This window comes from Orycteropus afer, unplaced genomic scaffold, assembly GCF_000298275.1.
Source record: "Orycteropus afer afer isolate SDZICR_OR568_19922 unplaced genomic scaffold, OryAfe1.0 scaffold00047, whole genome shotgun sequence".
NCBI classification, from domain to species: domain Eukaryota; kingdom Metazoa; phylum Chordata; class Mammalia; order Tubulidentata; family Orycteropodidae; genus Orycteropus; species Orycteropus afer.
The window spans coordinates 15,300,132-15,325,982 of NW_006921634.1; the positions used below are offsets into that span (position 1 = coordinate 15,300,132).

Here is a 25,851-nt window from a genome sequence, read left to right on the forward strand (position 1 = left end):
TTGAACCACCAGCCTTCTGGTTAGCAGTTACGTGCCTTAGGCACTATGCTACTAGAGCTCAAAATCACTATTACAAGCTGTCTAGCTAGTCCTTAATTTAAGCTTTAAAAAATTTAAAAAGTGCACAATAAAGAGATGGCATGATCATTAGGCTCTAGTGGGTCTTATCTTACTTCTAGAGTTCTGATGCAATACATAGGTTGCACTTCTATAAAAAGTGTTAGGCAATTTAAACAGTTCATCACAACAAAAGCTGAGGATTAAATTGTCTCAGCATTTTCTGACAAAAGCATGAACTTTAAGAAACACAAAGAAGCTCCAATGTAATAAGTGTAATCATCAATATGTATTTGATAACATTACAAATAAGGGACTGATGTTAATGATCTATTTAAGTTTCTATAAATATTCTTTAAGCATCCATTTGGAATGTGCATTAGGCATACAGATTACAAAGATGCAGCTTAGGGCTTTAGCACTTATAGTCTGGTGAGACAGACAGAAAAGTAGAATATAATTATAACAGAGTAATAAGTGCTATGATTGACAAGTGCTAGAGTGATATTAGAGACTAAAGGGCCCTAATTCAGTCAGGGATGGCTCAGGGAAATCTTCCCAGGGAAGTGACAGATGAAAAGAATTCTGGAGACTAGTTAGAGGCCACCAAGGGGAAGATGTGGGAGAAGAGAAGGGCCTCAAGGTAAGAAAAACATTATATGCCAAAGAAGGAGGCAGGAAATTGAGCAAGGAACATTTTGGAAATTGGAACTTAAAATTGCTTAATGAGAAATGGTGAGAGATAGAGTTGCAAATTAAGGAGCTAGACAGATCTCAGAAAGCTCTTGGATGTAAAGGCTAAGGAATTTGGACTTTATTCTGATACAGAAAGGAAACTACATAATTGACTATGATTGCTTTCAAAGTAGATATTCGGGAGCAGGATGAAACTGGTGATAATAGGGTCAGTCAGGGGCTACTAAAGAAATGTAGGTAAAAAAAAAATGATGAGAACCTAACTTAAGATAAGGCAGTTAACAATGGAAGTAGCATGTATAATACATTTTTATAATAAGCAGAACTGACATAATTTGACAACTAACTGGCTATGGGGGAGTGAAAGAGAAAGCTCACCTAAAATGATACTAGCTGGCATGCCATTCAAGATACAAGAAAAAAAAAAAAAAAAAAAACAGAAAACTGAGTGCTTTAGGTTTATAGAGTAGAGGGCCATGTTGAGTTGGAAGTTCACTCCTGGAAATGTGTAATAAAGAGTTGAAATATATGGTCTGGATAGCTCAATAGATGGTCTGGGCTGGTACTGTGTGTTTAGGAGTCATCAGAAGACAAAGCTATGAGAGAGCTTGCCAAGAATGTGTAGACTAAGAACCTCCAACCTTCAGGTTAGCAGTCAAATGCCTTAGGCACCATGCCACCAGACCTCCTTAAGAAACTACTGGAGTAGATGGAATCTAGGAAATGACAAATTTATGGTGTGGATGGAAGAAAAAATCCACGGGGAGACAGAAAATGTATAAATTGAGAGAAACATATGTACCTGGAGCAAACTGTAAAAGAAGTGATGAATGCCATAGGAAGGGTTTTAGCATGAAGTGATTACTTTGTCAAGGACCCCAAAGGAATGTGAAACATGTTAAGTGCTGAAAGTATTCATTTGATTTGACAAGTGAAAAATTTAGGTGACATTCACAATAGTAATTTTAGTGGAACAGAGTACTAGAAAAATCATTTTTTTTAAAGTCTCCATAAATGGATTTACCAAGGCTTTACTTTATTTCAAGGAACCCTATGGCACATTGGTTAAAGCACTAGCTGCTAATTAAAAGGTTGGCTGTTTGAACCCCCTAGCAGTTCCTAAGAAGAAAGATATGGCAATTTGCTTGTGTAAATATTTACAGCCTGGGAAACCCTACAGGGCAGTTCTACTCTATCCTACAAGGTCATTTTGAGTTGGAATTAACTCAACAGCAATGAGTTTGATTTTGGTTTTAATTTTACTCTGGAGTCCTTGGGTGTCGCAAATGGTTCCACGCTGGACTACTAACTGAAAAGTTGGCACTTCAAACCCATCTGAAGTCACCTTGGAAGAAAGGAAGATCTACTTCCAAAAGTCCATAGCGATAAAAAAAAAAATCTATGGAGCATAGTTCTACTCTGCAATACACGAAGTTGCCATGAGTCAGAACTGACTCAATGACAACTACTTTGTTTTTTTGGTTTTAAGTTTACTCCTAATTGGCTACTTTCATTTCTTTTTGGAGCAATAATTTGATTTACTCATTTGATTTGGGAAAAAAGAAATTTTTTAAATCAGAGATGCAATGGATATCAATGAGTCAAAGGATATTTTGGCATGCTTCAAAGCCAGAAAATGAGGCAAAGTACTGTGCCAGTCTTATACAGGTGAATTCAAGTATTTTGACTAAATGAAACCAAGAAGTGAGGTATGTATTTAAAAAGGTTGAAGAATGTCAAAGCTTAGACTTGAGTAGATTTTTAACCAAGTAAATAGAAATATCAAGACAAAATTAAAAAAAAAAAAATTTTCCCCAAACCTCTCTGTCATAGCAATTATTCTATAATGTATTGATACATAGCATGAAAAATATTTAAAAGTAGTTTTGAATGAGGAGTGAGTGCTTGTTAATCCAATTTCTAAACCCTAACCTGAATTTTAAGTTTCTAAATTTACTTAAGTTTAACTTAAGTTACTAAATTTACTTTCTATTACTTTCCTTCATATAATTTATTGTCAGTAGTTTTTCAATATTCAGTCATGAAGTCCTAAGGGACCAACTACTTATTTCAGTCTGAAAAATCATCTGTACAAATACATTTTTCAAATATCAGTTAATAAAAGTTTTAATCACTGTCATGTTGGAAGATGTGATAAGCTGTTTGATGTTACTAAGGGGCCCTCACACTTGAAGAGATTGGGAAGCATTGTTTCATACTGGTCTAATTCAATATTTGGGAGTTTTGGTGGCGTAGTGCCTAAGTGCTTGACTGTTAACCAGAAGGCTGGTGGTTCAAACCCACCAGCCACTCCTCAGAAGGAAGATGGGGCAATCTACTTCCGTAGTGATACTGCCTCGGCAAGCCAAGGAGGGGTTGCTGCAAGGCGGAGTCAATTTGACGGCAGTGAGTTTGTTTTTGGTTTTGTTAATTCAGTATTTGCTGAACATAGCACATGCTTTTCTATACTTCCACATCTTTAGCCACGATATTCCTTCTACTTAGAATTATTTTTCTTCTTATCATGATTTATCAAAACTTCATTTCTCCTTCAAAGTGTAGTTTAATGGGCACCTTATCTCTTAAGACACCTCTAGTCCTTAAAGCCAAATGTACTATCCTCTCCACTTTCTTTATATTTCTATCTTACATCAGTTTCACATAACACCGTAGCTGCTGGGCATCTTACCTCTCATTGGATTGAACATTCCTTACCAGAGGGTAGTTGTCTTGTTCATTTTTCAAAATTCTGTAAATACTATTTTGCTCCAATTTCCAAATAAGAAAATATTATCCACTAAAACTACAGCTAAAAGTCAATGTAAAAATCATTTATATATTGATGTAATATATCCTAAGAGATGGTTTGTAAATATGCTGTCATAAGACTAGAACAAACTGCAAGTATCCATTAAATAGAAATAGGATATCTCTGAAATACAGCAAAATCTGAGAAAGCTGTAACTTATGTAATGTAGAAATCTGTCGGAGAAGGAAAATTCATTGGGTGGTTATGAGATGGTATTTTTAATAGAGAATAATTAAAAAAAAAAAAAGGTTTAAAAAAAAAAAAACCCACTGTCATAGAGTCGATTCTGATTCATAGCAATCCTATAGGAGAGTAGAACAGCTCCATAGAGTTTACAAGGCTGTTAATCTTTATGGAAGCAGACTGTCTCATCTTTCCCCCACAGAATGGCTGGTGAATTAAAACCACCAGACTTTTGGTTCTCAAACTCAAAAAACTCACTGCCATCTAGTCAATTCTGACTCATAGCGACCCTCATTGGTTTCTCAATGCTGTAAATCTTTACGGAAGTAGACTGCCTCATCTTTCTTCCCCAGAGAGGTTAGTGGGTTCAAAACACCAACCTTTTGGTTAGCAGCCAAATGCCTTAATCACTACAATACCAGAACCTAATAATGCTTTAATCACTACACTACCAGAGCTCCTAGAAAATTGCTACCACCCTGTCAAAGGCAGAAAAGTTGAGAGACTTGGAAAAACAAGGCAGTCCACTGAGTTCTGGCTCTCACAGTTTTCACCACATTATTGGAGTAAGTAAGATAAGCTACAACTAATTATAGTGGTGCAAGAAATGGAAGACTGTGGACAAAGACAAAATGAGGAGGCCCTGGTCAGGCAATAAGAATCCTCAGGCGCATCTGCAGACATATGCCTAGTGATTCTCATACATATGTCGCCATTGTTATGATGATCATTCTGCATCTGATCTTAATTTGGATTTCCAAATACACTTTCCTACTGTAAAAAATGTTCTGATCTGCCAGAACGTTTCCTAGTAGTTATATATGTATTTGCACTGTAAATGAGTAAACGGACATGCTGGCTTATCGGTAAGACTCTTGTGAACTTGTTTTGAAAGAGCCCATCTTCCATAGGACAATAATGTGAATGAATGGCTAAAATGAATTTCTCTTTCATTCAAAACTGATGGCCAGATGCTAGGATGTGCTACACTGAAATTCACACACTGAGTCCAGTCTTCTGGCTTCTCTTTCCAACATCACTGCTTAATTGTAAAGTTTTGCACCTACTGTGCAAGTATTCATTATCAATAATTAATAACTGGACTCTGGTGTAAAGCCAAACTAAAAGCTCTGAGTAGCTAATGACACTAAATCAATCATTATATATACAGGTGTCCCTCCAAGTTCTATTAGAAGTCAGTATAGTCACTCTGGTCCATTGATCATTTTACTCCCAGAATACAGATGATACAAAATATTATTTATAAAACCACAGACCACATGACATTTACATAAACCTCAAGGCTTCACTTGCTATACAGCTAATGGGAGCAGTATGTACAATGCTGGTGAAATCATCATTCTAGTTTGTTAACACATGAATTACATTTTGCCACATTAAAAAAGCCTTGACACTAAATTTGATGTGAAAATGTCCTCTTGTTTTTACTGAGAGTGTGTGAAGGTAAAAGTCGTGCCAAAAACTTGTGCTTCAATTTAAAAAGCTCATATTCTAACATTGTAGCTGATGTACGAATCTTTTTGCAACAGCAAACAAACTCCAAATGCAAATTTTAAAAAATATGAACTACAGTAATACAAATGTAAAACTCTGGTGGTGTCATGGATACGGCATTTGACTGTTAACCAGGTCAGCAGTTCAAACCCACCAACTAGTCCATGGAAGGAAGATGGGGTGACTTACTTCTATAAAGATTACAGCCTCAGAAACCCAGGGGGGTCGCTATGAGTCAGAAATGACTTGATGGCAGTGAGGTTTTTTTAGTAGTAATATTTTTACTTAATAAGCTCTACCAAGTTTGAGAAACACTTTACAATGAGTTTTAAACGTTGACACTTTTCTCATGGAAAAAAAAAGCGTACATATATATATGCATATTATACATATGCATATATATATCACCTGTCCAAGGTTTTTTAAAATAGTAAAGCCAATGAGAAAGTAGGCATTTTGATTTTTCTATTAAATGTCTTTACCTACATTGTTGTTGTTGTTGTTTGTTATGTGCCATCGAGTCGGCCCCGACTCATAGCGACCCCTCCTTGGGTTTCCGAGGCAGTATCACTACGGAAGTAGGATTGCCCAACCTTCCTTCCTAGGAGTTACCTCCATTAGAATATTTATTTGTATTAACTTTGCTCAACAGATATTTTTAAAAGATTCAACAAACAAGAGAGTATATTTTTGTCTGTTTCATGTAATCTTAAATTTCAACAACTCATCTATTCTATTTCAAACTTCTCAGGAAGAATAACAATCAAGAAATATATTAGGTACACTGAGAAGACATTCTCTTTTTTTTTTAGAAAGACTATTGAATCTAGTTGGGTCTAAAAAGATATAATATGCTTAATTCTTGATCAGATATTGAAAACATAAATTGCTCTAAATGATTATAAAAATATTATTGATGTGAAAAAGAAAGGAATTAAAACATATTCTCTTTCTAATTTGGTATTAATTGAAAAAATCAAACTCACTGCCATCAAGTCAGTTCTCATTCATGTTGTTGTTGTTGTTATGTGCCATTGAGTTGGACCCGACTCATAGCGACCCCTCCTTGAATTTCCAAGGCAGTATCACTATGGAAATAGATTGCCCCATCTTCCTTCCAAGGAGTGGCTGATGGGTTTGAACCTCTAGTCTTCTGGTTAGCAGTCAAGTGCCTTAGGCACTACGCTACCAGAGCTCCCAGTTCTCATTCATAGCAACCCCTATTGGGTTTCCAAGTCTGTAAATTTTTACAGAAGCAGACTGCCTCATGTTTCTTCTATGGAGCAGCTGGTGGGTTTGAACCACGGACCTTTTGGTTAGCAGTCAAATGCCTTAACCACTACACCATCAGAGCTGCCATTATGGTGTTAAAAGCCACAAGTAATTGCTACACGTGTATTCTCCTGGCTCTGCACTCTAAGAATTAGCTATGTGAGCACTGCATTTCTGTAATTCTTCCAACAATTTTGCTCCTATGGAGTGCTGCTGAAGGAACAACCGTAGCTTATAAACAAAGTGACTAAAATCTTTTCATGATAAGATAATCTAAATCCCCATTGCTGGGATCTACCCTCTTTGGGTATAAATATTTAGAGGGAGTAGTGACAAGAGGCTCATTTCTCTATGTCCAAATTATTTCTTTTTGTGTAGGAATGTTGTAGTTTAATTGACTTATGACATGCCCCACTGTACTCTGAATATAATTTTGGTTGTTAAACAGTTAGTTGTATTTGATTTTATTTTCATCCAATTGAGGTGGGTTAAGTTCAGGTTTAGAATCAACTAGATTGCCTTTCTCTGAAATTTTATGACACTTGTAGTTGAACACATAAACTTATACTATTCCTTAACTATTTCATGTATGTAGTGCTGATTTATCGCAAGCCTCAATGTGTTCTCTAGTTCTTTTGTATGTCCATAGCACAGACAAATATTAAATGTTACAGGAACATCTTTAATACCTGAAACCAATACCATAATAGGATGTCTATAACAAATCAAACAAACTCACTGCTGTCACATCAGATCCGCCTCATAGTGACACCTCCTTGGGTTTCTGATGCAGTATCACAACAGAAGTAGATTGCTCAATCTTCCTTCTGTGGAGTAGTCAGTGGGTTTGAACCACCAGCCTTCTGGTTAGCAGTCAAATGCCTTAGGCACTACACTACCGGAGCTCCCTAGGATGTCTGTACTCTAATTGATTTACTGTATTGTTCTTGTGCTGTTGTTAGATGCCATCTAGTCAGCTCTGACTTATACTGAACCTATGTACAACAGAACAAAACACTGTCTGGTCCTGTGCCAGCCTCATAATCCTTGCTTTACCTGAGCCCATGGTTGCAGCCACTGTATCAATCCATCTCGTTGAAGGCCTTCCCCTTTTTCACTGACCCTCCACTTTACCAAGCATTATATCCTTGTGCAGAGAATGGTCCCTTCTGAGAACATGACCAAAGTATACTGCATATACTGTTTTAATTACCAATCTGTTAGTACAACAAACGTAATAAATTTTTTATTACATACTATTATATATTTATATTATTACCTGGCAGTGATTTAGACCACTTGACTACTGAAAGAAGTTGCCTCTCTCCTAGTTGATTAAGACTTGTCAGCAAAGAACTGGAGGTATCAGGTTTTGAGTTGTCATGTCCTGCATAGATCACATCTGGTTCAATGTTCAGTAACAGGTTGATCAATGGGGGGATCAACTGTATTTCTTGACTTGGTGAAAAAGTGATTCTCTGGCTTAGAGCTTGGCTTTCATTTGAAATGCCCACTGGTTGTGGGAGGGCAACAGCATCTAGTGCTCTCATAACTCTGACTTTATTGAACTTTTTGAACTTTCGACCTACAAAGAGGAAAAAACAAAAAAATCAAGAAGTTCATGTAAATACATATCAAAGAAATCTTCCAGCAGAGTATATTTTTCTCAGCCTTTAAAACTTATGGCATAATAGATTCTTGTATCAATTTAATAAAATGCAATTTAATAAGAAAAAACATTGGTATCAAACTTAGATTAGAAAATTAATTATACTAGCATTCATTGGATTGGTGGGAAGTGGAAAATTATACCACTGTTCAGCAGAAGGTTATGAAGTTTTGCAGCAACATGAAGGAAAAGACAAATGGCTTTTGATAGAGTAAATACTATTAGCCAGTATTATGACAAGACTGCCCCTTAAATCCTAATGCTACAGACTACATTGATTGAAACATAGTTTATAGTAGTTGTTAAATATTCTTTTGGGTTTTACTTTTTTAAGAATTTGATAAAAGGTATGAAATCTCTCTCTAATCACATCAAAAAAACTGTGACGCTCGCAAATCTTGTATATTATTTCAGTGAGTTCACAGATCTCTCAAAATCGGTCCATGGACTATTATTTGGAAAGTCTACTGGCTGAGGGAAAGCCACAGCAACCAGTGTTCTTATAACTCTGACTTTATAGAACTTTTTAAACATTTTACCTACAAAGATCTAAGGACACTGCAAACAGTGAATATACTTGGCTAGTAACCAAAAGATTGGAAGTTTGCATTCAGCTGGAAGTGCCTTGGAACAAAGGGCTGAGGACCTGCTTCTGAAAAATTAGCCCTTGAAAAGCCTACGAAGCACAGTTACACTCTGACGCATGTGGGGTCATCATGAGTTGACACCAACTTGATGGCACTTTTCTTTTTTTTTTTTTTTTAAACTAAGGGAAGATCTAGTCTACACCCTGTGCTAGTCAGACTACATTTGTATTTTTTTCTAAAATTTCTATTTTGATGAATTATAATGTCTTAGAGGGGGGAAAAAAAGCTTGCCAGTGAGATTAGTAGAAAATCTGTCTCATGAGGAATGGCTGAAGGATCTTATCTAGTTTACCAGGCACTTTTGGGTGAATCAGAGAAAGTCCTGGTGATGGGAAGGCTAGAAAGATTTCAACTACCCATTCTGTACCAAGCTAAAAAAAAACAAAAAACAAACTCACTGCTGGTGAGTTATTTCCAACTCCTACTGACCCCTCCTTGGGTTTCCTAGGCGATATCTCTACTGAAGTAGATTGCCCAATCTTCCTTCCAAGGAGTGACTGGGGGGTTTGAACCGCCAGCCTTCTGGTTAGCAGTCAAGTGCTTTAGGCACTATGCTACCAGAATTCATGGGCTCAGATCATAGTGGATGGGAATAAGAAGGCAGACTGAAGAGAATGGCTTAGTATTTATCTCTCATTCAACCTGACAGAGTTTTGAGGGATAGAATCAGAAGAAGAAACTGAATTTTCTGAGGCTTAGAAAAAGAGAAAGATCCCTGGGTGGTTCAAACAGTTATGCACTCAACTACTGGCTGAAAAGTTGGTTTGAACCCATCCATAAGACTGGGCAACCTACTTCTGTAGTGATACTGCCTTGGAAACCCAAAAAGGGGACACTATGAATTTGATCCCATTCAAGGAGCTCTGGTAGCATAGTGCCTAAGGCACTTGACTGCTTACCAGAAGGCTGGCGGTTCAAACCCACCAGCCACTCCTCAGAAGGAAGGTTGGGCAATCCTACTTCTGTAGTGATACTGCCTCGGAAACCCAAGGAGGGATCGCTATGAGTCGGGGCCGACTCGACGACAAACAACAACAACAACAGCAGTGAGCTTGATTTGTTTTTTGGTTACAGGTCTTTAAGTCCCTTGGCCTCAGAAGACAGACCTAATGATTTGCTTTGAAAGGTCACAGGCTTGAAAACCCTATGGAGCAGTTCTATCGACCCTGCACACATGAGGTCACTATGAGTCAGAATAGACTCAACATCAGCTAACAATAAGAAGAGACGTCTAGCAGCCTGGTTAGTGAAACGCAGAGTTCCCACATCTGCAGAGAACATAACCTGGTGCTCATTTTGTAACAAATAATGGGAACACAGTGGAATTTGGCATCTTGAGAATGTTTGTAGCTCTGGGCATTGTGAAAACAGATCCCTATGCAAAGAAGCAGTATTTTCACAGCTGGCACTGTTGGCAATGGCAGGAACATGGAACTTCCATCAAGCTACTAAGAGACACTGAACCTCAGCAAGGAAGGTAAGGCAGAAATTTTTCTTTATAGGCAATCTACAAAATGGGTAGTCTTATACCCTGACTTTCTTCTATTACAATGTATGTATGATCTGTCTCTGTACCTCTCTAAGGCCAACTCTTCTATTTTAGCATTAATCCTATTCCTTCTCAGCTACTAATGGACTTTGCTCTGAAATCATCCTTTCTCTCTTCTGCAGGCTTCATCCCATAGAGAATGTACACCTCCATTTGTTTTCCTCCTGTTCTTCTCTGAACCAATTTCAAATCGGCTTTCTTCTTGTACTCCAACAAAATTATTCTTGGCAAGGTCACTAAAGTTTTCCACATCCCAAAACAATAGTTGCTACAAGGAGATACCATTTCATACCTACTAGGATAGATACAGAAAAAAACAAACCAGAAAATAACAAGTGTTAGCAAGGATGTGGAGCAACTGGAATGCTTCTACATTGCTGGTTGGAATGTAAAATGGCCCAGCCTCTGTGGAAATAGTTTGGTAGTTCCTCAAAAATGTAAACATTGAATTACTATGACTCAGCAATTTCACACCTAGGAATATAGCAGTAACACTTGAAAACAAGGACTCAGATACTTGTACACCAGTGTTCACAGCAGCATTATTCACAGCAGTGAAAAAGTGAAAGTAATCCACACATCTCTCAACAGACGAATGCATAAACAAAATGTGGTTTACACACACAATGGAATAATATTCAACCATAAAGAGAAAAGAAATTCTGATACATGTTACAACATGGATGAACCCTGAAAATATGCTAAGTGAAAGAAGGCAGGCACTAAAAGACAAATATCACATGATTTCATTTATATGAAATGTTTAGAATAGGCAAATTTATAGAGATAGAAAGTAGATTAGAGAATACCAAGGAGTTGGGGGAGGGGAGGGATTGGAGATTTATCGATTAAATAACAAAAATGTACAAAAGTCTGTTTGAGGTGATTGAAAAGATTTGGAAATAGAGAGTGGTGATGGCTGCGTGGCATTGTGAATGTAATTAATGCCACTGAAATGTACATTTAAAAATGGTTAAAATGGGAAAACTTCTGTTACATGTATTTTACTAAAATAAAACTTAAAAACAAAAAACAACAATCAATTTTCAGTCCTCATCTTAATCGGTAGCACTTCACACAGCTGACTATTTCCATGTTGTGACACTCTCGTTACTTGGCTTCCACATAACTTGCTCTTGTGGGCACTCCCACACTTTAAGTCTCTTGGCTGACTCTTTTTCATTTTCTTGACATCTAAGTCTTCGAAGATCCCAGAGTTCAGTTCTCAGATTTCATATAGATTATATATATTCAATTCCTAGGTGTTTGTTTCTAGTCCCTTGACCTTAATACCATCTAGATGTAGGTGAAAGAGCCCTGATGGCACAATGATTAAGCACTTGGCTGCTAACTGAAAGATGGGCAGTTTGAATCCCTCAATTGCTATATGAAGGAAAGACCTTGCCATCTGCTCCCACAAAAATTACAGACTAGGAAACTGAATAGGCAGTTACATTCAGTCATACAGGGTTGCTAGGAGTCAGAATCAACTCAAAGGCATACAATAACAACAACAGACATGGGTGAGTATCAAATTTTAATTCCATCCCCAACTTTGCTCTTGAGATCTAAACTCAAATATCCAATTGCTTACTCAGCATCTTTACTTGTGTATTCAGTAGACAGCTCAAACGTTATATTCAGAGCAGAAATTTTGCTGTACTGGCTCGAAAATTACAGCTCCTTATCATGCAACTCCATTTATGCACCTGCTCTAGTCCAATATTATATAGTCATCATTGATACCTCTCTTTTTCTAACACATCATATCTGCTTCATCCTAAATCCTGGTAGACTATGACAATATAACCCACATCCAACACTTGTCCCTATCTCCACTGCTTCTACTATAGTTTTATAGTAGAAGCTGCATCATATTTGGATGATTATAACATCCTGACTGGTTTAACTTTCACTCTTGCCCTTCTATTCTTTATATAGCTGAGCAAACCTTATAAACTGAAATCAAATGATTGATGTGATTTGTTTCATTGAATTGTACATATGAAAAATACTGAATTGGCATCTATGTTTTCCCTATATATTTACATCAACAATGAAAATAATAAAAATCCACAACCCATTTCCTAAAAAAAATTCAAAGTAAAATAAAAGTAGAAAGATATAAAGGCCATATATTAAAACCCAACAGCAAACATGTTATTACAAAAGAAACACTATATTTGTAGTTAATGTAATTATATTATATAACTGGAAAATTTAGAAGATTATGGAGAATTTGTCAAATTTTTAAATAATTTAGTTATATGGATAGAGAGAAGATACTGAACCAAAAAAAAACACTGCTGTTGAGTCAATTCCTACTCATAACAATCCTATAGACAGAAGAGAACTGACCCATGTTTTCTGAGGCTGTAATTTTAAAAAAAAAGATACATTTTATTGAAATATAATTTATATATAATGAAATACACAAAACTAAAGTGACATGTGTCAATACATTTTTTTCCTGTATTCCCACCCCAAGTAACCAACAAAGAAAGTTTCCTTCCATATATAAACCTTTCCTTGACTGTTTACAGTAAGGAACTAATACTATTTTTATCCTTCTGTGTTTGACTCATTTCACTCAGCAGAATGTCTTCCAAGTTCATCCATGTTTTTTGATGTTTTGCAGATTCTACAATATTCTTTAGAGTTGTATAGTATTGCATCGTGTGTATGTACCATAGTTTGGTTATCCATTCTTCTGTTGATGGGCACCTAGGTTGTTTCCATCTTGTTGCTATGGTAAATAGTGCTGCAGTGAACATGAGGGTGCATATATTTGTTCTTGTCCTGGCTCTTACTTCTTTAGGATATATACCTGGTAATGGGATTGCTGGAACTCTGGTAGCATAGTGCCTAAGGCACTTGACTGCTAATCAGAAGGCTGGCAGTTCAAACCCACCAGCCAATCCTCGGAAGGAAGATGGGGCAATCTACTTCCATAGTGATACTGCCTCAGAAACCCAAAGAGGGGTTGCTATGAATTGGGTCTGACTCGACGGCACATAACAACAACAACAACAACAATGGGATTGCTGGGACAAATGGTTTCTAATTCCGGCTTTTTAAGGAACCATCATACTGTTTTGCACAGTGCTTGTATCATTTTACAGTCCCACCAGCAGTGTATGAGAGTCCCAATCTCTTCACAACTATTATTTTGTGTCTTGTTGAACTCTGTATGTTCCTGCTCTCCTTGGCAAATAGAGCCTGTTCTTAGGTCTTGTTTTCATTCAGGACTTTCCACTAGTTGGTTCCTAATCTACTTCTGTATACTCCCTTTCAAAGCTCAGGGTTCCAGGATTATCTTCTGTATCTCTGTCAATTGGTCTCTTTTTTCTTTGTTGAAGAGGGTCTATGTAGCATGTCTGCCTATTCCACACCTTACCAGAAGTCTGAGGCTGTAAATCTTCATGGAAACAGACTTCCACACCTCCAGGGGAGTTTCTAGTGGGTTCAAACAGCCAACCTTTTGGTTAGTTGCCAAGTGCATTAACTGCTGCACTACCAGGGTTCCTACTAGAAGATAAGTCAATTAAAAAATACTAGTTTTGGTATTGCTAAAATTATCATTTAAAAAATAGAAAATATGTTCTCTGACAACAGACACTAAAGTTAAAAAATATTCAAGAATGAATTTAAGAAGTGCATAGGACTTTTATAAAAATGAGACAATTTTATCATGAGACATAAAAGAAAAATCTGAATTAATGAGGACATACATCATTTTTTATGGATTAGAATCCTTAAGGTGTCAATCCTGGTCAAACTGATACATAATACATAAATTTTATACTATTTGTATTAGAATCCATTTTTGTGGAACTAGAAAAACAGTTTCACTGTTGTTTGAGAATAAATATGTGAGAAGAGAATCAAGAAAATATTGTTAAAAGAGCAACTGATTTTTAATATATGTCACACAGTGTATTAAAATTTGTAATAATACTATCAATCCCAACATGATGGTATTGCATGGGAATAGAATCTATGCCAATATAATAGAATACAGAACCCAAGAACATACACCAAATCTATAGCTTGTGTGGACTACTAACTTAAAAACTGGTGGTTCAAACTCATCAGTGGTGTCATGGAAGAAAGCCCTGCTGATTTGCTTTTGTAAAGACTATTGTTGTTAGTTGCTGTCTAGTCAATTCTGACTCAGAGTGACCCCATGTGTGCAGAGTAGAACTGCTCCAAATGGTTTCAAGCCTGTGACCTTTTGGAAGCAGATCACCCAGCCTGTCCTCAAGGCACCTCTGGGTAGGTTTCAACCATCAAAGTTTTTGTCTAGTAGTTGAACATTTAAGTGCTTGCCACCCAGGGACTCCTCCATAAAATCATAGCCAGAATACCCTATAGAACAGTTCTAATCTAACGTATGGGGTTGCCATGTGTTTGAATCTTCTTATCAGCGATGGGATTATAGTTGACAGCTAACCAGAAGTCTGGCAGTTCAAATCCACCAGCCACCTCAGAAGGAAGACTGGGCAATCTACTTCTGTAGTGATATTGTCTTGGAAACCCAAGGAGGGGTCGCTATGAGTCAGATCCGACTCAACAGCAGTGAGTTTAGAGTTGACATATGTATTATATATATATATATCTCGGAAGGAAGGTTGGGCAATCCTACTTCCGTAGTGATACTGTCTCGGAAACCCAAGGAGGGGTCGCTATGAGTCGGGGCCAACTCGATGGCAAATAACAGCAACAACAACATATATATATATATATATATATATATATATATATATGCATATGTATGTGTATATTTATATATACATGTATGAGCTTATACATATATACTACCTTAATATATGTTAAAAGTGGTATATGAGAAAGTTTTCACTTGGGGAATACAAAGGCTACTGGGAATGCAGAGAATATGTCCTTAGGGTACATTGTCATAATAGAATGGGAAAAGATGGCTGAATGAAGGCCATATGGTTACAGTAACTACTTTTCCCATTACCTAGCTTTCTAAATTTGATGGGAAACCCAAACAAGAGGCGGAGTGGAAACAAGTAATGGAAAATTGGGAATTACTTTGGAATTACTGATCACATAAATGCACATAGACTCCTAACACCTTCTATTCTGCTTGCTTCTTATTTTTCTTCACATCTATCATAGTCTATCAGGCTACATGTTGTATGTATTAATTTTTTCTATTTCCTCTGTCCTCCCATAACACATAAGCTGTTTGATGTGGTAGGTACATGAGCTAAGTATATAGTCGTTACTTGATAATTTTGTGGAATAAATCAACATTTGTACAGCAACAACAAAAAAAGTGTTTCCCACAAAGGTGCCACAATACCCTGGCCTCCTACCATTTAACTTCCACTCCCTAAAGAACAGAAAGAAATCTAAGTGGATTGTCCCTTCAAACAAAGACACAATCTAGGGCAGAGAGTTTAGCATATTTCATAAAGAATATCTGGAGTTTACATATGTCTGCTGTGCACAAACTTCAGCTGTGAACCCTCATAGCTACATTTATGTGCCCACTCACTTTTTCCCTTTCTTCCATACTCAACCAGATAGCTTAGACTTCAGATCTTCTAGTTCATAATATAAGAGGATGATCAAAAGAAGCCTTGAGTAAACAGGAAGGGAAGCCAAGGAGAACTGGATAATAATTAATAAACCAAATACCAGATGAAAATAGAAAGAAAAAGATATAAATGTGCAATAAGAACTGGCATACAGTATAGGGCTTAAGCAAAATTATTTCTTTAAAAGGTAAGAAAGGAATGTAAAAGCAAAAATCAGATGAATGATGTAAGTTTGAAGAAGAATTATTGTGAGAGATGGATTTAGGCAATATTTTTACTATTTTAGAGACAAGGTAGCATCTAACTGCCTCGAAAACCCAAGGAGGGGCTGCTAAGAGTCAGGTCCGACTCGACTGCACATAACAACAAATTTAAAAAAAGACCAAAGAGAAGGGGGAAAAAAAATCAAATCAAATATGAAATGACTACAAAATAGAACAAGAGAAAAGGCAGATTTTAAAATTTTAGTAGGAGAATAAAACAAAAGAGCCAATGTAAAAAATTTAACCGTGATATGAAGATCACACTTGAAAATAAAAATCACAAAATGAAGCATAAAATGATTAAGAGTAATGTGATTAAAAAAAGCTGACAGATGAGGAAGACAGATAACAGAGATTATTTATTTTATATATACATTATTGAGTGGATCATGAAAAGGGAAAAATACATAGAACAAAAAAATATCTTTGAAGAGAATATTTCACTAATAAATAAGAAGACAACTTTTAGATCAAAAAGGCTCACTGTGTTTCCAGAAAAATTAATAGAATAAGATAAAAGTAACTCCTGATGAAGTTACTGAATGTCAAGGATTGATAAATACAAATTCAGGCAGATGAAGCAGGTCCTCAATAAAGGAAAAATAATTCATTTCCCCAACTTCCTTTTCCCACCTTAAACAACACAAATTCTCCTTTTTTTTTTTTTGATAGAACAAATTAACAAATGTGTTTTATAACTTCACCAAGCTCCTGGGATCACAGTCAAATAGCTTATCAAAGCACTTCTAAAAATAAAACAAAAAGAATACATAGAGTTTTATCTATGCAAAAAGGGAAGTTCAACTAATAAATCCACCACTCATCTGTCAGTTTGTCATACTGTGGTGGCTTGCATGTAGTTCTGAGGCTGAAGGCTATGCCACTGATATGTCAAATGCCACCCATGGTGGGCAGGTTTCAGCAGAGCTTCCAGAGTAAGACAGACTCAGGAGAGGAAGGGGCCATCCACTTCTCAGAGAACTGGCCAGTGAAAACTTTATGAATAGCAGTGAAACAATGTCTGATATATCACTAGAAAGCTTTATGAAATAGCCCTGAAACACTGTCTGATATAGTGCCAGAAGATGAAAGGCACTCAAAATACAACTGGGGAAGAGGTGCTTTCTCCAAGTAGAGTTGACCTTGATAACACAGATGGAGTAAAGCTTTCGGGACCTCCATTTGCTGATGTGGCATGACTCAAAATAAGAAGAAACAGCTGCAAACAAACATTAATAGAACATGGAGTGTACAAGGTATGAATCCAGGGAAATTGGAAGTTGCCAAAAATGAAATGGAACGCATAAAGATCAATATCCTAAGCATTAGTGTGCTGAAATGGACTGGTTTTAGCCATTCTGAATCAATCATATGATCTACTATGCTGGAAATGATAAAGTGAACAGGAATGGAGTGGCATTCATCATCACAAATAATATTTCAAGATCTATCCTGAAGAACAGTGCCGTCACTTACAGGACAATATCCATTAGCCTACAAGGAAGAGCAGTAAATACTATTATTCAAATTTATACACCAACCACCAAAGTCAAAGATGAGGAAATTGAAGATTATTACCAACTTCTGTAGTCTGAAATTGACCAAATATGCAACCAAGATGTGTAGATTACTACTGGTAATTGGAATGCAAAAGTTGGAAACAATGAAAAATCACCAGTAGTTGGAAAATATGACCTTGGTGATAGAAATGATGCCAGATATCATTATAGAATTTTGCAACACCAATGACTGTTTCATTGCAAATACCTTTTTTTCAACAACATAAACAGTGGCTATACACATGGACAGGTGGAATACACAGGAATCAGACTGACTACATCTGAAGAAAGAGGCAATGGAGAAGCTCAATATCTTAAGCCAAAACAAGGCCAGGGCTGACTGTGGAACAGATCATCAACTGTTCATATGCAAGTTCAAGTTGAAGCTGAAGACAAAGAAAACAAATCTATGAGAACAAAAATATGACATTGATTATATCCCATCTGAATTTAGAGACCATCTAGAGAATAGATTTGATGCATTGAACACCAATGACCAAAAACCAAAGCAATTGTGGGATGACATCAAGAACATTATATGTGAAGAAAACAAAAGGTCATTAAAAAGCCAGAAAGGAAGAAAAAACCAAATGCTTGTCAGAAGACACTATGAAACTTGCTTTTGGCTGGAGAGTAGCTGAAGCAAATGGAAGAAATGACAAGATAAAAGAATTTCACAGAAGATTTCAAAGAGCAGCTCGAGAAGACAAAGTAAATTATAATGAGATGTACAAAGACCTAGAGTTAGAGAACCCAAAGGAAAGAACAGACTTGGTATTTCTCAAGCTGAAAGAGCGGAAGAAAAAATTCAAGCCTTGAGTTGCAATATTGAAAGATTCTATGGTCAAAATACTGAATGATTTAAGAAACATTAAAAAAAAAAAAAAAAGTGGAAGGAATACACAGAGTCACTGTACCAAAAAGAACTGGTCACTGTTCATCCATTTCACGAAGTGGCATATGATCAAGAACCAATGGTTCTGAAGGAAGAAATTGAACCTGCACTGAAAGAACTGGTGAAAAACAAGGCTTCAGGAATTAACGGGATACCCACTGAGATGTTTCAACAAATGGATGCTGTGTTGGAGGCACTCACTCATCTATGCCAAGAAATTTTGAAGACAGCTACTTGGACAAATGACTGGAAGAGATCCATATTTGTACTTATTCCAAAGAAAGGTGATCCCATAGAATACAGAAATTATTGAACAATATCATTAATATCACATGCTAGTAAAATCTTGCTGAAGATAATTCAAAAAGTTGCAGCAGTATATTGACAGGGAACTTCCAGAAATGCAAGTTGGATTCAGAAGAGGATGTGGAATGAGGGATAGATATCATTGCTGATGTCAGGTGGATCTTGGCTGAAAGCAAAGAATATCATAAAAACGTTTACTTGTGTTTTATTGACTGCGCAAAAGCATTCAATTTTATGGATCATAACAAATTATGGATAACACTGAGAAGAATGGGAATTCCAGAACACTTAATTGTGCTTATGAAGAACCTGTACATTGACCAGGAGGCTGATGTTTGAACAGAACAAGGAGATACTGCACTGTTTAAAATCAGAAAGGGAGTGCATCAAGGTTGTATCCTTTCACCATACTTACTCATTTCATATGCTGAGCAAATAAGTCGAAAAGATGGACTATATGAAGAAGAATGCAGCTTCCTGATGGATTGACAACCTGTAATATGCAGGTTGACACAGTGTCAACCTAATGGATTGACACAGGGGCTGCAAGGATGGACTCAGCTATAGCAAGGGTTGTGAGACTGGTGCATGACTGTGAAGTGTTTCATTCTGTTGTACACAGAGTCTCTATAATTCAGAGCCAACTCAATGGCACCTAACAACAACAAGAAGTAATAAATATTTTTACTCCTTTAAAAACTCTTTTTTCTACCATGTGAAAATATTACTCGTTTTCTCTCAGATTATGTTTCCATGGGAAAATATGGTTTGAGAAGATAAATATATATGATAAAAACACTCAGTAATTGTTACTTTAATTAAATACCTGTGCTAGGTTTGATTCTATAAATTAATATCAAGTCCAAGACATATCCATGGGCTTTTCAATGTTTCCTAAAAATAAATAATGAAAAACTTCTAGAAGACACATGAATGTATTCTGCATTGTACTTAAATATTTTGCCAAAAACTGACTTCTAAATATAAAAGCTACTTTAAGCCATCATTTATTAAAACTTCCTATGTGGCAGGCATTGTGCTATGTGGTTTAGATGTACCATTGTATTTACCCTCACAATAACTTTCATTATGTGGTCTTAATAGAAGTACCCAAGGTCCTGCAGCTTTTCATGTGGAAGTTGAAATTCAGACCCAAATCCTTCTGACTCTACATTATTATTCTTTGTTACAATGCTATACTATCTCCTATAGAGATATTTTGAAAATATTTTTTCTGATTCACTGATAAAATTTAAACTTTTAAGGGTGGAATTTATGTCCTCTGTAAATTGGCATAAAATTCTATATAAACTTTTCTTGGTAGCAATGTAGAAAATTCAGTTCCTTATAAATTTCCTTCTCTAGTACACCAAAAATGATAACTAAAACATAGCTAAATTCTTTTAATTATATATCTAAGCTCCTTAAAAAGTCAGTAAAATATGAAGGAGTCCAAAATGAAGAACTCTATCCAATTATAAAAGGACATAAGAAGGAAGGATGTCTCTTTTGCCTTGGCTCGGTGTGGGAAAAACATCTCCTCTGAGAACTTTAGTCATAAGTTTACGTCACACAGATTTGTATTGAAATTATTTCACCTGCAAGGATGAGAAAGTAGGTGCCAAAAAGCAAATACTAAAACTTGTCCTTTTGTTATTGTGTTTTTTGTTATGTGCCATTGAGTCAGCCCCGACGCATAGCAGTAACTCCTTGGGTTTCTGAGGCGGTGTCACTACAGAAGTAGATTGTCCAACCTTCCTTCCAAGGAGTGGCTGGTAGGTTTGAACTTCCAGCCTTCTGGTTAGCAGTCAAGTGTCTTAGGCACTGTGCTACCAGAGGCTTAGCTGGTAAAAATCCCTAAGGTGCCAGGAAGAACGAAATGAAAATTTTTTCTGGAGTGAACCATCCCCAATTACACAAGATTTAAAAGAAAAAGAGTAAGCTTTACCAAACATTAGTTTATAATCTAGCATTATAAAAGGTACACTGTGTGAAAAGTAGCAGAAATACTAAGCGGTGTGCTGAATTTGAATTATACTGGCTTATGAGAGATAAATATTCAGGAATTTTGTGAGCTGGTTATTAAACCATTGGCAATCTGGAATTTTCCCTATGAGGAAATTTATAGCTACAATAATTGGAAAATGCTATTGTGGTAGTTAAGTTGTTTGTCAACTTGGCAGGACCTGGTTTTGAGTGGCTGGGCAGCTAGATGTAGCAGTATTCCCCATGATGAGACTGGTAATCAACTCCATGGTGGAATCTACTGGAGCAGCTGAGTAGCTACGTTGGGAAGTGGTCTGCTTCCACTGTGTAAGAAGCATTGAGAAGGGTCGAGCTTTTTGGCATGTTTGGACCCTGCATGTAGGCAAGTCTTCATGTAGCCTGTCACGTTTCCTGCCAATCTTAGGATGGTCTCTGGACTTGAACTGGTGGCCTGCCATGTTCTGAGACTATGCCATTTTATTTGTCTACTTTGGGTTTGTCGGCCTCAACAGTCAGCAGCTGCCTGAGTTAAGAGAAGCCTGCAGCTTCAGTGGGCCAGAAGCAAGAGGCAGAGCTGGAGCCCAGCGTCGAGGGGTTTCACCCAGCCTCCTGAGCTCGTACTTTGAACTCAAACGTCTAGCTTCCAAAACTGTAAAAGAATAAAATTCCTGTTTGTTAAGGTCATATATTTGTGGTATGTCTGTTACAGCAGCACTAGAGAATGAAAATAGCTATGAATAATTAGAAGTTTTTCATTTTACTTTTTTTTTTTTTTTTGAGAGAGCTGGTTTACCAGCATGTCACTTGACATAACTAGATTCTGAGTTGTTAAACTTCAGAATTATTGAACATAAATATTTACAGTAAGTAAATCTATTATCTATTGCTGTCAAGACAATTCTACCTCATAGTAACTCTATAGGACAGAGTAGAACTGCCCCATAGAGTTTCCAAGGCTGTAATCTTTATGGAAGCAGACTGCCATATCCTTCTCCTGTAGAGCAGACAATGGCTTCAAGCTGCTGACCTTCCAGTTAGCAGCCAAGTCTTTAACCACTGTGCCAACAGAGCTCCCTTTACAGTAAGTATATGTGTAGTCATTAAAGTTAGATAGTAAAGAATTGAAAATCTAAGAACAGAAAAGCTACTATGAATGAGATAGACAGTTTGGAAAATAAATAAGTAGAATGTCAAATATTAGGAAAAATAAATACTATCACTTAAAAAAAAAAACTAAAGACCACAGTTCAGAAAGAATATTGAACTGGAAGATAAAACTGACTACATTGTACAAAATACAACAAAGACAACTGGCAACAAGGAAAATACTAAAAAGGATTATGACACAAGGAAGATAAAATTGGCTAGTCCATATATATGTCTAATAGATGCTCTGGAGACAGGAAGAGGTGATGGGGAGAGAAGCAATATTTAATGAATACTAGCATGGTTGTATGAAAGACCCAAATTTTAAGATTTAGGAATTACAATGATTTCCAAGTAAAAGAAACAAAAATAATTTATAACTGGTTATAGTGAAATTGGAGAAATAAGTATAAAAGCATTTCATACAGAGAAAATACTGCCACAAAGAAATCACAATTAGATCTACAGGAGAATTCTAAGAAAAATAATATGAGGCAGAAGATGTAAATTAAAACCTTTAGTTTTGAGAAAAATCATGAGTCAACCTAAAATTTTGTAATTAGCAAAATCATTATTCAAAAATAAGTTTAAATGATTTCCATTTTTCAATGTTAAGATCAGTCTATTAGAATGATGCTCTGACAACATCTTAGGGAACTGATTTAGCTTGTTTTTCCTTTTCAGAATCCAACTATTCTTCCCAGATAAAAACTGAGTATACATGTATCTGCACTTCAAAGACAATAACAAACCCACTACCTTCGAGTCAATCCTGATGCACAGTGACCCTATAGAACAAAGTAGAACTGCCCTATAAGGTTTCCAAGACTGTAAATCTTTTAGGAACAAACTGGTTCATCTTCTGTACCATGGAGCAGCCAGTGGGTTTGAACCACTGACCTTTTAGTTAGCAGTTGAATGTTTTAACCACTAAGCTACAAGAACTCCTCATAGAAAATGAGGATGCTAGATAATAGGAAATATAAAATGAAAGTAAGCATTTGCCAAAAATATATATATTAGAGTTCATTTTTTGAAAGTAAATATTTTAATCATTCAAATGAAATCATACTGCATCCTGATTTTTTACTGGGACTAAGCAATCTGATGATGCTACTGAAAAGTTCTGGCTGGCAGCCATAAATGCAGTCTCTTACAAACACACATACACACAAACTAAGCAAAAAGTTAGACAGACTGTGGGGATGGTGATCAGGGTGAACAATAAGGCAGCAACCAGAAGACTCTATCTGGCTTCAGGTTTCAATGCAGTGAAAAAGGGAAGGAACGTGAGAGGCATTGTCCCAGGGAGATACTAATTTAAAGACCCAGGGTTGGGTAAAAACACAGAAACCCATAAGAGGAAGACCATGAAGGGTGTTAAGGAGGCAGGCAGGAGGTATCACCAATAGCAATTCCTGCATAAAGAGAAGGTAGGTGCTTTCAGTTTTGTTTTTTTTCTTTGTAACAAAAAGGATAAGCCAGGCCTCTACACTTCCAGAAATGTACTGCTCAGTGTCCTAAATTCAGGAATTTGGAATTCTCCAAAAAAGGAAATGAAGTTTTACTGGCTTTCAAGTGTAGGAGGAGAAGAAGAAAGCAAAACAAAATAAAAAAAAAAACCAAAACATTTGTTGTTTTCTGTTTTTCTGAACTTTGCTATGAATGCTGGGATGAGATGATATCTTGTTTTGATTTGCATCCCTCTAACCTCTAACGATTGCAAGCATCTCTCCATGCATTTGTTGGCGCCTTGAATGTCTTCTTTGGTAAAGGTCTGTTCATGTCCTCTGCTCATTATTTAATTGGATTGTTTGTCTTTTTGTTGTTGATATGTTCAAGTTTCTATAAATTTTAGAGAGCATTCCATTGTCCAATATATTATTGCCAATTTTTTTTTCCAGTCTGAAGGATCTCTTTTTATTCTTTTGGTGAAGTCTTTTGATAAATATTTAATTTTAAAGACGTCTCAGTTGTCTTATTTATCTTTTGCTGCTTGTGTGTTTTTAATTATGTTTGATAGTGTTTATGCCATGTATTAGGGTCCCAAAGTTTGACCCTATGCTTTCTTTGATGATCTTTATAGTTGTAGGTTTTACATTTAGGTCTTTGATCCATCTTGAGTTAGTTTTTATTTATATATGGTGAGAGATATGGATCCTGTTTTATTTTTCTGCAAACAGAAATCAACTTTTGCCAGAAGTATTTGTTAAAGAGACAACCTCTTTCTCCATTTAATGGGGTTGGGCATTTTCTCAAAGATCAGCTGTCCATAAGTAGATGGCAACAATGAGGAGAGACTGGAACACTCATACACTGCTGGTGGGACTGTAAAATGGTAAAACCACTGTAGAAAATGGCATAGCGCTTCCATAAAAAGTTGGAAATAGAAATACCATATGATCCAACACTCCCACTAGTATATGTCTTAGAGCAATAAGAGTCATGACACAAATAGATGTATGTATACCTATATTCTTTGCAGCATTATTCACAATATCAAAAAGACGGAAGCAATCTGAGTGTCCATCAGTGGATGAATGCATAAACAAACTATGTTACATACACACAGTGGAATACTTTGCAACATTGAAGAATAATGATGAATCTGCAAAACGCCTCATAACACAGATGAACCTAGAAGACATTATGCTAAGTGAAATTAGTCAATCACAAAAGGACATACATTATATGAGACCACTATGGTAAAAAGTCAAGAAAGTTTTACACACAAAAAGAAACATTCTTTGAAAGTTACCAAGGATGGGAGGAGAAGGGAGGTTAAATCACTAGATACAAGGTAGACACATATTAACTTGGTGAAAGAAAAAGCAATATACAATAAGGGGGAGGTCAGCACAAAATATATGAAGAAGGCACAGGAAGACACAGGGAGGAACATAAGAGTTAAAGACAACAAAGGTGAATACTACCACATACATAATCCTGCAATAACAGTAATAACAATTATCTACTAGCAGATACATAGATAGACATGTCAGTTTGTATATCCCCATGAATATATACAGGTTTGACAGAAATATTTCCACATAAGTATTTATATGGGCTGCAATATAAACATGACTACAGGTGGCAAAGATATGAAAACTTCTTAGCCATGACCAAACACCTTTAGGAAATGAATCACCGGGCCTGGGGGCTCAGGACCATAGTCTCAGAGGACATCAAGGTCAATTGGCATAACAGTCAACAAAGACAATGTACTACACATCCTAGTTTGGTGACTAGCAACTGGGGTCTTAAAAGCTTTCAAGTAGCCACTCAAGGTACAACTCTTGGCCTCTATCTGTCTGGAATAAAGAAGAATGAAGAAAATCAAAGACACAGGAAATAATTAGCCCAAAGGACTAATGAACCATGTGAACCCCAGCCTCCATGACCTTGAGCCCAGAACTAGATGGTGCCCAGCTATCACTGCTGACCACTCTGAAATAGATCACAATAGAAAGCCCTGGATTGTTGTTGTTGTTATATGCCACTGAGTTGGACTCAACTCATAGCGACCCCTCCTTGGGTTTCTGAGATGGTATCACTACAGAAGTAGATTGCGCAACCTTCCTTCCGAGGAGTGGCTGGTGGGTTTGAACCACCAGCCTTCTGGTTAGCAGACAAGTGCTTCAGGCACTATGCTACCAGAGTCCTGGATAGTGTGGAAGTAAACTATGGAATGAAACTCAAAATAATAAAAAGGACCAGGCTTACTGTCTG

The 25,851-nt window shown here is 36.5% G+C and overlaps 1 protein-coding gene across 1 annotated transcript in view; it reads right to left on the minus strand.

The window, feature by feature from the left end:
• PGR (progesterone receptor) overlaps positions 1 to 25,851 on the minus strand; it is a 104,907-nt gene that overhangs the window by 23,289 nt on the left and 55,767 nt on the right. The window contains exon 4 of the mRNA XM_007938081.2: positions 7,812 to 8,117. Coding sequence (XP_007936272.1) covers positions 7,812 to 8,117 — 306 coding nt within the window. The remainder of the gene's footprint in view (positions 1 to 7,811; positions 8,118 to 25,851) is intronic.